Here is a 12,772-nt window from a genome sequence, read left to right as displayed (position 1 = left end):
GAAGACCTGCGCTAAATATTTGAAACCCTCTTTCCCTAGGCTTTTAAGCATCGGCATGGCTATGCCGTCTGGGCCCACTGCTTTGGATGGTTTAGCGCGACCAATGGCGTCCTCAACCTCTTTAGCGGTGATGGTGATTGGTGACGCGCTGAATTTGTGTTTATGTGCGTGTCTGTTGGCCCTCCGTCTAACTTTGTCGACCGTAGAATGCATTATATATTGTCGGCAGAAAGCGCTCGCGCATTTTTTCGCATCCGACAGCACTTTGTCGCCAAAGGCGATGGAAACTTTGTCTTTGTGCTTAGTCGGATTCGATAGGGACTTTACGGTGGACCAAAGTTTACCCACACCGGTAGAGAGGTTACAACCTCTTAGGTGCTCCTCCCATTTCGCCCGCTTGTGTTCATCCACAAGCAATCTGATGCGTTGGTTTATATCCCTTATTTGGGGGTCGCCTGGATCAAGCTGCCTTATAAGGTCACGTTCTCTCGCTAAGTTTGCGGCCTCCGCCGGGAAGTGGGGCCGGATTTCGGGAATTCTCCCGGCGGGAATGAAACGTGCCGAGGCGGATTCAATGACCTTGCGAAAGGCACGCTCCCCTTGGCGGGCATCAGTCGGGATAGGGAGGGCAGCAAAGAGGTTGTCTGTAAAGGATTTATATTCTCCCCACTTTCCTTTTTTAAAGTTTATGAAAGTGCGTTTTTCGGTGACGATGAAGTCGGCGGTACGCTCGAGCGAAACAAGTATAGGCAGGTGGTCGGATGCCAATGATACCATCGGCTGCCAGTTGACGCAGTTTACGAGTTCTGCGCTCACGATTGAGATATCTGGCGAACTGTGACAGCTTCCTACCATACGTGTGGGGGCGTCTCCGTTTATTGTGCAGAACGTCGTTTCTTCTATTTGATCCGCCAACATCTCGCCCCTACTGTCCGCCCGCAAATTTGAATGCCATAGATCATGATGGGCATTGAAGTCGCCTAAAATAATGCGATTGTTTCCAGTGAGTAAGGCTCTAATATTAGGGTGGTATCCACCGGGGCAACAGGTGGCAGGGGGGATGTAGATGTTGATGATTTCTAGGTTTGCATCGCCTGACCGGACAGATAGGCCTTGACGTTCTAAGACGTTGTCCCTGCGGTCGATGCCAGGATCAAATATGTGATATTGCACAGAGTGGTGTATTATAAACGCGAGGCCGCCTCCATTTCCGCTCTCGCGATCTTTTCTGTGGACATTATACCCAGAGCAGGACTGCAATGCAGATCGTGCTGTGAGTTTAGTCTCTTGAATCGCAGCAATGCGGATGTTGTGCCGCTTCATGAAATTGACTATCTCCGTAATCTTCCCAGTTAGTCCATTACAGTTTAACTGCAGAATTCTGAAGTGCATGAGGGGAGACGTCGCCACTCTGGGGGTAAGTGACGGGTGACTACGCCTGGGTTCAGGAAGGCCAGGACGCAATTGCTGTTGTGGCCCTGGGACTGGGCGTCCTTGGGCAAGCATTGGGGTACCCGGATGATTTGGGTTTGCGACCTGGCAACATGGCGCGATGAAACCCGCCGAGGGGTTGCCGTCGCGGAGACCAGAACATCTAGGAAAGTGGCACCACCCGAGGCAGGAGCTGCTTTGGGCGGATGTCGCAAACATATATATTCTGTGCTGGCAAACGGTGCAAACGGAGGTAGGGACTAAGAGTCTGTTTCCCTGACCTACACGATTGCTGCCGGAAAAGAGGGGGGGAGAAGACGGGGGCAGGGGCTGTTGCTCAGCATTGCTTCCGACTCTACTACGAAGATTGTAGTTATGAGTGGTAGCAGCTGTTTGAGTTGTTGGCGCCGTAAGGCGCGAGCAGCAGCGGGTACTTGTTGTGGCTTGCTGAGCAGCGGGGCTGCTGGAAGGTAATGGGGGGGCGCTTAGACGTAGACTACGGGACGCCCTTGGGCGTGAACAGCAAGGAGCCACAAAAGATTTATAAAAGTTACGTGGACGTCGGGTTTTGGGATCAAGCCCAGAACAACCTGTCCGATGCAACCATCCCTTACACGAGACACACTGAACAGAGTATGACCGTCCTAAAAAGATTCTTTTCCGGCAGATGCAGCAAGACCATTTCTCAGGACCGAGGTCAGGAGACGGACCCGGATTGGATTCGATACCTTCCCGGAGCAAGAGAATATGGAGCAGTCCTGCTGCAAGGAGCTGCTGGGAGGATGACAATTTGTGGGAGGGACGAAACAAATTAAATGGGGTTACACTGAAATGACAGTCCTTGGTCGGGAAAAATCCCGAGTCGCTCCGGTACATAGAACCGACTGCCTTGGGAAGCGCCTAGAACTGGGTCCCGGGCCATAGTGATATCCCGGGTAACTGTCAAGCGAATCTCTTAGCCCGCATCGGTACAACTGAACCGGATGAAGATGGCTGTAGCGATTTCGGCATTCCGCTGGCCGCCTGTGGATTGCTCCTCCATAGCTGGGCCTCGAGTCAGCTCAGCAAACGTTAGGCGGACACCACGTCTTGCAGGGTAGCAAGATCTTTCTGGCCGAAAGTGGATGGCAGGAGGTCTGCTGAAATAATTGGGTTCACTAAGGTTCACCATCAATGGTCATTGGGGTTTTAACAGGGCACTGTCCCATGGGTATCCATGCGGTACGTCTCAATTAACTTGAAACTCCATCCTGTTGCAGCTGTATCGAGGATGATGAGGTGGAATCACCAAATCACTTTATGCTTGATTGTCCAGCTTTGCCAGAACTAGGCGAAAGTACTTCGATCGCGACTCACTTGGATCTCCCGAGGATTTATCCAAAGTTGAGATCGGTATCATTCGGAGCTTTATCATTGCTACCCAACGATTCTCTAAGTCACCGTTATTTTTGGTGTATGTGGTATCACAACGGACATTCGTGTTGTCCAAGTGAGCTATCCTTATCAGGGCAGCTACCACCTAACCTAACCTACACCTCGAACTTCAAAGTGACGTCGACGAAGGTGCGAGTTCGAAATCGCAGTCCTATAGCTTCTGTGCTGGCATGTGGTGTGAGGGCTATTACTACTGTTTGCACATCGTGAATTATAGCCCTTAAAACAGCCGAAAAAACTAGAGGCGCCCTTTGCCGCGATCAACAATAGGCCAGCGTTGGTCTAATCGTTAAAACTGTGCCACGAGAGCCATGAATATTAAAAGACCATTAATAACAACAGTAACCGTAAGTAACCTTTGTGCGTGACCAGCAAGGGGTCACAAATTATTGAAAGAAATCGTATCGACAACGAGTATTAGGAGTTAGGCCAGAACATCTCCTTCGGTGAAACTACGCTTTGTACGAGACATACAGACAAAAGTGTGACCTTTACTTAAGTAAGTTAGTAGTAGTATTAAGTACTTAAATTTTTTTCGTCAGACCCAGCAGTACCAGTCCCTTAAACCGGTGTTAGGTTCGAAGCATCCCTAGAGTAAAAGATTGAAAGACAGTCGCTCCGCAAGGAGGCGCTCCTGAAATTTTTTGAACGATCCCCGAGACTTTGAGGCAAAAAGCCCGGATCTTTCCGAAATGACCACAACGTTGTTTTCCTTATATACATACATACCAAAAAAAAACCTTTCATAAATATAATTTGCTTTAATAGAAAAATCAATCTTTTTAATGTAAGAACACCGGCGCGCCGCCCACGCCGCAGCCGCCGCTGTATAATAGTGCCTACGCCGCCGCCGCTGCCTATATAGTGATTGGCGTAAACCTCTAATGCATAGAGCTGCCAGGTAAATATAACTGAACAAGCAATCAAACAGCAGTCAAAGACGTTAGAATAGTCCAACCAAAGATTTTTGAAAAGTAAAGATATTGCATGAGCGAAAAATAGTGTTAAGCAAGCTTCACAAAATTCTAGGAGGTCACATTCACCACTCACCACAGCAGAATTTGTTAAACTACCACTGTCTGTATTTATTATTTAACAATTATTTGTACGTTTTTTTCAGCTAATTTGTCCAGAATTTTAACTTTTAGACCTGGTTTTTCAGTGCGAGTTTAAACTAAAGTTAAAGTTGACTAGAGTTTAACCTTGCCACTTAGGCCTCTTAAGCTGAGATGAGCAGCAACATTTTATGTTATCAATCAAAGTGGCAAAGTTAAACTCTAGCCAACGTTAACTGAAGTTCAAACTCGCACGGAAAAACCGGGCATTACTCTCTAAAACTCCAATCAGTGTATTTTGTGTGCTTAAATTATGTTAAAAATCGTGTTAAAATTTGTGGTGTGGTGGAAGTAACCTACTAGAATTTTGTGAAGTTCCGCTGCTTTCCACTGATGTTCGCGCACGCAACATCTTTATTTTTCAAAATCTTTGGCCCAACGTCTTTGCAACAGCAAAACTAGCAGCGCTGCAGGCAAAACTGCTGAACAATGTGGACAAAAGAAGTGTGATATCTTATCCGTCAACTGCCTGAAAGGATGTTCAAGATGGTTACTTTTTAGCATTTTGACAGGATGCTCAATATGGCGACGCAAACGGTCGGCTATCTTCAGTGGGTGATAGAAAGAGATACAGGATTAGATCACGATAGTCAATTTAAAAATCAGGTGATCCATTCTATTTGAATTTTGACGTTTATGCAGAAGATATCACACTTGTCTTATCCACAATGCTGCTGAACATGTAATTTGGCCATTAAATATCGGACTGAAAGTATATCTTTTTTATCGGTACTTTTTTTGGAATACATAATTTTTACAGGGGTTGACTGCTAAAAACTTCAAACAATTTTGGGATAAGTGTTCAAAATTGTGTGTCGGTCGCTGTTTCAAAAATCTGGAAACGGAAAGCAAAAAGGAAGCGGAAATTATTTCATTGTTGTCTTATGGCGCTGAGAAGTGTCAAGGCGTAGCAAAGCAACCAAAGATCGCTTTACAACCCACATACTTTGTGTAGCCAGATATATTTGCGGCCATACATTGAACACACTTGGTAGGCGCAGAAACGCACCAAAACGTTCTATGTTATGTATTCAGAAAGGTGTTCTGTAGATCGTGTAGACGGATTACTTTTTATAGGAGGCCGGGGTTCTAAAGCAGTCCGCGGTATTTTTTTTTATTTCTGCCATTCGAAAATTGATATTGACGTAAAACTCATCTTTTTAAACCACCATCTACAAGATTCTAATTTACAAAAGTATCGTATCACCTTAGCTGGAATAATTTGGTAAACACAATTTTAAAATAAATAAATAAATGTAAGGTCCGACAACCTCCGAAGAGATTTTAGGCCGAGCTTCTCTTCCAATTTGCGTCGTGATCCTTTTAATTTTTTTCCTACAAATTGGCGGGACAGGACCTACTTGTCTTATGTTGCCTCCGAACGGCATCTGCAAGGCAGATGAGTTTTCACTGAAAGGTTTTCATGGCAGAAATACACTCGGAGTGCTTGCTAAAATCTGCCAAGGGTCGACCCCGCTTAGAAAAATTTTCGGTAACGTTTTACAAGACGGTGTACCACCTAATTTTTATCGAAAATTATCAAAGGTGGTATCAAAAGACGCGTCTCGACTCGGTTGAAATTTTCATGTGGTTGTTGTTTTTTGGCAGATTTGTTGTACACACGCACACATACTAATGCATAAAGGTGTTCTGCGCGCATTTAGTTTTGATCCCAAACGGGTGTCGGACCCACACAGGGAAATTTTTTATAAGCGCGGCCAAAGGCCGCCAACACAGAAAGGTGTTCTATGCAAAAAAACTATGGATCGGGTCCCATATTTCGGAACCTTTAGGGGTCATTTTACGTTTTTTTGTAAATAACTTTCGACAGAAATAAAATTCTGCTTTCGGATTCTTAAAACGGTGGTCGAGACGCATCTTTTAATACCATCTTTGATAATTATCGATAAAAATTAGGTGGTGCACAGTCTTGTAAAATGTTACCTTTCTAATTCTACCATTATACTGTTTTCACACAGAAACTTAATGATCTCATTTCACCTGCTAATGAAATCGTAAATTTTTTGCTTTCACACAGAAGTAGCTGCTCGATTAGTATGAAGGATGAGGCAGACAATCATGGCGGAACGATACAAGGTGGGAGCATGGTGACATACCTACAAACAAAAAAATTCCATGTACTTGTAAATTCGATGGACAAATGTCAAAATCGTACTGCGCCGGTAGTTGATGTATCAAATCAAATAAAAAAGGTTATAATCAGCTGTTCGATGCGGCCACCTTGTATCGTTCCGCCATGCAGACAATGACATTTGCTTTGAAAACTAAGAAGCGGAAACGGAAGCGACACGCTGCCAACAGAGTTGCATTGTGCTTTTGACTTCATTAGGCATTCGATTAGCTACTAATGAAATAATAATAGAATCGAATTTTGTAGGGAAGATTGAGCTCAATAAGCGTCTTAATGTAGAAAATTGCCTTTATTATTCAATAAGCCGTCTGTGTGAAAATAGTATTACACCACAGCCAATATTTCCAATGTAGTAATACTAGGTTCAAACACACACCAAATTGGCAATTTATACTGTTTGGGCAATTTATTACGCAATTTGTTATATAATAAATTGTTATAATAAATTGCCAATTTAAAAAAAATTGCGTAATAAATTGTTTCAACCTGCAAATGCAACATCGTAAAGTGTGTTTATTGAGTATATTTAGACGTCACTTACGCATGGCTGAACTATATGGTTGGCTCATTTCATCAGCTGATTTTATGTCTTTCATTTCACTGGAGTAGAGACTGTCAAAAGAAGATGGCAAAAACAAAATGAAACCAAAACATTGAACACATTTTCTTACAACACACACAAATTTCAAAGTTTTATGTTTTCATTCCATTCCATTCACCTAATACCAACACGCACATTTTGACAGTCTCAACAGATATATGTTGTTACTGTAGAGATGAGCCAACCAGCTATCAAACTACTATTGTGTAAGCTAAATAGAGTTGTATGAACACCACTCAATTTAAATCGAAATAGCCTCAATTTATTTTTCTGTTTGAACATAGTATTATATAAAAACTCCATCGTCTTGGCAAATACTAGCAGTTTTCTAGGACCCAGCTTAGATGCTGCCTCGAGATCTGGCAACTCTGCCAAGTTAATTGATACGAGCGTATTGATTGCTTGTCGATACTACTTCCTTTTTCCGATACCTGAGTAGTCGATGCAAAAGTACTGAGTACTCGATATAAAAGTATCGACTACAAATTTTCTTGGTATCGGGTGGACAGTGTGAATACCAAATTGTATTTGATAGTATCGTTTCATCCCTAAGTCGCCCTTAGTGTTTTACTCTGGTGTTTTTATAATTTTGAGTGAAGCAGATACACTCGCACAAATGGATACAAGTGGTCGATATATCGATTACCTGTGTCGGACCTGTATGATTAAGCTGGAAGCCTTCACGTCTGAAGGTAGCACTGAACCACAACACCAATCTGTCTTTGAAACTATGGAGGAATGCGACGAATTACGAATAGCTGACTTGTTATCGAGCACAATACCCCAAATAGTGGAAGTGCAGCTAAGTGACGAGCTACCAAAAGAAATTTGTTGTAAATGCTTGCACCAATTGATAAGTGTGTATCGGTTCCAAAAATTGTGCGTGCAATCCGACCATAAGATGCGAGAAATTGTTTCTAAAAAATTGGATGATTTAAACATGTCGATGATGGAGGCAGCAATTGAAGATGAAGTATTAACAAACGCCACAGATTCATACCCGTTGAGCAGTTGCCAGCCCAAATGCACTGCTCAAAACTCACTTCTTCCAGAAACCGAAAAGGTCCTTGAAGGCAGACAGCAAGCAATTGAGTCGGAATCAGCACAATGGAGTACTGCTGAACATTTACTAAAAAACGAACAATTGCTGGATTATTGTGAAAATTCGCAAGACAAGTTAAGCGAATTTATCAAAAACGATCCCATTAAATATGAAGAAAATACTGAATATAGCGACACAATCCAAGCGCAAGACGAATTTATCAAAAACGAGCCCATTGAAGATGATGAAGAAAATACCGAATGTGGCGACACAAATCTTTCAACAACCTTTGTGACCAAAGAAGAATTTACAACGGAAGAGCAAAAAGTAACTGTGCCGTAAGTATGATAAGGATTAATTGCTTACTTTTTGTTTTATGTATGTATATCGCACCAACTAGCAGCCAACATAGGCCCGCATCATCTTAGGGTGTCTCGGAAAATGCTCGAGTTGGAGCGTATTCGACTTGGAAAATAGTATTTGAAAATGTATGAAAAAAGTGCTCCTTTTTCTTAGAGAAGATCATTTCTTCTGCCTTTGATATAGTAAAATTGAGTGAACTACAAAACTGCATACTCCGAGACTTTCCTGCAAATTTTGATACTTCTCGATTATTGAATTTTCTCGAAAACCAAAAAAGGTTCGCGTAGTTTCGGCTAATAATTGAGCAATAACCCCCAAAAGGGCTGGACAATATTATGTTTGAATTTCTGTTTGTGATAGAAACCGACAGTCCAAATATCGAAGCCCTACTACATCGCACGTTTAATGGTAAATTGATTAAACTCAAAATTTTGACTTGTTTAAATCTTTCGATATACCAACAAAACCAACTAAGAAGATTATGCTTACATCGCTTCCCAAGGCAGTCGGTTCTATGTACCGGAGCGACTCGGGATTTTTCCCGACCAAGGGCTGTCATTTCAGTGTAACCCCATTTAATTTGTTGCGTTCATCCTCCCAGCAGTTCCTTGCAGCGGGACTGCGCCATACTCTCTTGCTCCGGGAAAGTGTCGAGCCCCATTCGGGTCCGTCTCCTGACCCCGGTCCTGAGAAATGGTTTTGCTGCGTCTGCCGGAAAAGAATCTTTGTGGGACGGTCATACTCTAGTGCAAGGGATGATTGCATCGGACAGGTTGTTCTGGATCCAGGACCCGACGTCCTCGTAATTTTTATAAGTCTTGTGGCTTTTTGCTTTTCACGCCCAAGGGCGCCCGTAGTCTACGCCTTAGCGCCTTAGATGCTCCTCCCATTTCGCCCGCTTGTGTTCACCCACAATCAATCTGATGCGTTGGTTTATATCCCTTATTTGGAGGTTGCCGGGATCGAGCTGTCTTATAAGGTCACGTTCTCTCGCTAAATTTGCGGCCTCCGCCGGAAAATTAAGCCGAATTTCGGGAATTCTTCCGGCGGGAATAAAGCGAGCCGAGGCGGATTCAATGACCTTTTGGAAAGCACGCTCCCCTTAGCGGGCATCAGTCGGGATAGGGAGGGCAGCAAAGCGGTTGTCTGTAAAGGATTTGTATTCATCCCACTTTCCTTTTTTAAAGTTTATGAAAGTGCGTTTTTCTGTGACGATGAAGGCGGTACGCTCGAGCGAAATAAGTATAGGCGGGTGGTCGGCTGCCAATGTTACCATCGGCTGCCAGTTGACGCGAGTCCTGCGCTCGCGATTGATATATCCGGCGAAATGTGACAGCTTTTCCTACCATACGTGTGGGGGCGTCTCCGTTTATTGAACAGAACGTCGTTTCTTCTATTTGATCCGCCAACATCTCACCACTACTGTCCTGCCTGCAAGTTTGAATGCCATAGATCGTAATGGGCATTGAAATCGCCTAAGATAATGCGATTATTGCCAGTGAGTAAGACGCTGATATTAGGGCGGTATCCACTGGAGCTACAGGTGGCAGGAGGGATGAAGATGCTGATGAATTTGAGGTTTGCATCGCCTGACCGGGCAGATAAGCCTTGACGTTCTAAGACACTGTCTCTGCGGCCAATGTCAGGATCAAATGTATGATATTGCACAGAGTGGTGTATGATAAACGCGTGGCCCTTCCCAAGGCAGTCGGTTCTATGTACCGGAGCGACTCAGGATTTTTCCCGACCAAGGACTGTCATTTCAGTGTGACCCCATTTAATTTGTTGCGTCTCTCCCACAAATTGTCATCCTCCCAGCAGCTGCTTGCAGCAGAACTGGTCCATATTCTCTTACTCCGGGAAGGCATCAAATCCAATCCGGGTCCGTCTCCTGACCCGGGTCCTGAGAAATGGTTTTGCTGCATCTGCCGGAAAAGAATCTTTTTAGGACGGTCATACTCTGTTCAGTGTGTCTCGTGTAAGGGATGGTTGCATCGGACAGGTTGTTCTGGGCTTGATCCCAAAACTCGACGTCCACATAACTTTTATAAATTTTTTGTGGCTCCTTGCTTTTCACGTCCAAGGGCTTCCCGTAGTTTACGCCTTAGCGCCCCCCACGACCTTTAAGCAGCCCAGCTGCTCAGCAAGCCACAACTAGTACCCGCTGCTGCTGTTGTTGTTGTTGTAGCAATGCTCGCCCCACCTAATAGCCGCGACCGATCACAAATTGTCATCAATATCCTCTAACGGGAGTCCAAAGAAACTTGCCGTTTCAACAGGGGTGGACCATAAGGAAAGGGGTGTTAGAGGCGTTGGTTCCACATTACAATTAAAGAGATGGTTGGTGTCATGTGGGGACACATTGCAAGCGGGGCATACATTTTGTATGTCGGGGTTGATTCTGGATAGGTAAGAGTTTAACCTGTTACAGTATCCAGAACGAAGTTGAGCAAGAGTGACACGCGTTTCCCTGGGGAGTATGCGTTCCTCTTCCGCGAGTTCTGGATATTTTTCTTCAAGTACTGGATTCACCGGGCAATTCCCGACATAAAGGTCCGACGCTGTTGTTGTTTTTGTTGTAGCGATTAGTTACTCCCCGAAGGTTTTGGGGAGTGTTATCGATGTGATGGTCCTTTGTCGGATACAGATCCGATACGCTCCGGTAACACAGCACCATTAAGGTGCTGGCCCGACCATCTCGGGAACGATTTATATGGCCACATTAAACCTTCAGGCCATCCCTCCCTCCCCACCCCCAAGTTCCATGAGGAGCTTGGGGTCGCCAGAGCCTCGTCTGTTAGTGAAACGGGATTCGCCGCTCGAAGGTGAGGTTGACAATTGGGTTGGAGAAGCTATATATTGCGCTACACAACCCCTTGAATCCCAAAAGGTCCGACGCCTCTCTATGGAGTTCACCAAAGACCTGCTTGTGTTTTTTCGCTTCATACGGCTGGGTTCTCAGGTGCCGCATTTCCTCAAAATGCTTACGGAGATGACTCCTTAGGCCCCTAGGCGGTGCTGGTTCGTCAATCAGATGTCTGTTGGGATGCCCAGGTTTCTGGGTATTCAACAGAAACTGTTTGGTTAGCATCTCATTTCTCTCCCTGATGGGGAGTATTCTCGCCCCATTATGCAGATGGTGTTCTGGGGACATAAGAAGACAGCCCGTGGCGATTCTGAGAGCAGTATTTTGGCAGGCCTGTAGTTTCTTACAGTGGGTAGTTTTTAGGTTTGGCGACCATATGGGTGACGCGTAGCACGTAATCGGCTGGCTAATTGCTTTGTATGGGGTCATGAGCGTTTCTTTATCTTTTCCCCAGGTACTGCCAGCAAGGGATTTGAGGATTTTATTACGGCTCTGAATTCTCGGAACAATTGCGGTTGCGTGCGCACCAAAATGTAGATCCTGATCAAACGTCACACCCAAGATCTTGGGGTGTAGGACAGTCGGTAGCGTAGTGCCATCGACGTGGATGTTCAATATGGTCGACATTTGGGGCGTCCATGTTGTAAATAAGGTCGCAGAAGATTTAGTCGGTGACAATGCCAGGTTTCGCGAGGCGAAAAAACTGGAGAGATCAGGGAGATAGCCGTTTATTTTATTGCATAGCTCATCGATCTCTGGGCCTGGGCCTGTGGCCATTATTGTGCAGTCATCGGCGTAGGAAACGATTGTGACTCCTTCTTCCTGAAGGTAGCTTAGATATGTAAAAATTAAACAAAAGTGGGGATAGGACACCACCCTGTGGCACCCCTTGTTTAATTCTCCTTGGTTTTGATGTTTCGTTTCTGAATTGCACCGATGCCTGCCTACCACCCAGATAATTTGCGGTCCACCTTTTAAGACATGGGGGAAGGGTAGACCCTTCCAGGTCTTGCAGTAATGAGCCATGGTTGACCGTATCAAAGGCTTTTGATAGGTCTAGCGCTACGAGTACTGTTCTATGGTGGGGGTATTGATTCAAACCGCAATTTATCTGGGTGCTAATGACATTTAGCGCGGAGGTAGTGCTATAAAGTTTTCTGAAGCCATGCTGATGAGGGGCTAGCTGCAAATGTGCTTGGAAATAAGGGAGCAAAATGGCTTCAAGCGTCTTTGCCACTGGCGATAGGAGAGATATCGGACGATATGACTCACCTACGTTAGCTGGTTTCCCAGGCTTTAGTAGCGGGACCACCTTGGCCATTTTCCATTTCTCGGGTATGGCAAAGGTGGAGAGAGACAGGTTGAAGACATGCGCTAAATATTTGAAACCCTCTCCCTAGGTTTTTAAGCATCGGCATGGCTATGCCGTCTGGGCCCACTGCTTTGGATGGTTTAGCGCGACCAATGGCGTCCTCAACCTCTCTAGCGGTGATGGTGATTGGTGACGCGCTGAATTTGTGTTTATGTGCGTGTCTATTGGCTCTCCGTCTATCTTTGTCTACCGTAGGATGCATTATATATTGTCGGCAGAAAGCGCTCGCGCATTTTTCCGCATCCGACAGCACCTTATCGCCAAAGGCGATGGAAACTTTGTTGTTGTTGTTGTTGTTGTAGCAGTGCTTCGCCCCACCTAACAGACGCGACCGATCACAAACTGTCATCAATATCCTCTAACGGGAGTCCAAGGAAACTTGCTGTTTCAACAGGG

The 12,772-nt window shown here is 44.9% G+C and overlaps 1 protein-coding gene across 1 annotated transcript in view; it reads left to right on the top strand.

Annotated features, from left to right (window-relative positions):
• Positions 1–7,260: 7,260 nt before the first annotated feature.
• Positions 7,261–12,772, top strand: part of LOC137249250 (zinc finger protein ZFP2-like) — a 78,350-nt gene continuing 72,838 nt past the window's right edge. The window contains exon 1 of the mRNA XM_067780571.1: positions 7,261–8,113. Within this exon, the coding sequence (XP_067636672.1) occupies positions 7,350–8,113 (764 nt within the window). The 5' untranslated portion in view covers positions 7,261–7,349. The remainder of the gene's footprint in view (positions 8,114–12,772) is intronic.

Source organism: Eurosta solidaginis, chromosome 4, assembly GCF_040869045.1.
Source record: "Eurosta solidaginis isolate ZX-2024a chromosome 4, ASM4086904v1, whole genome shotgun sequence".
NCBI classification, from domain to species: Eukaryota; Metazoa; Arthropoda; class Insecta; order Diptera; family Tephritidae; genus Eurosta; species Eurosta solidaginis.
Note: the sequence above shows the minus strand (reverse complement) of the source record. Positions and strands in the feature narration are given on the sequence as shown.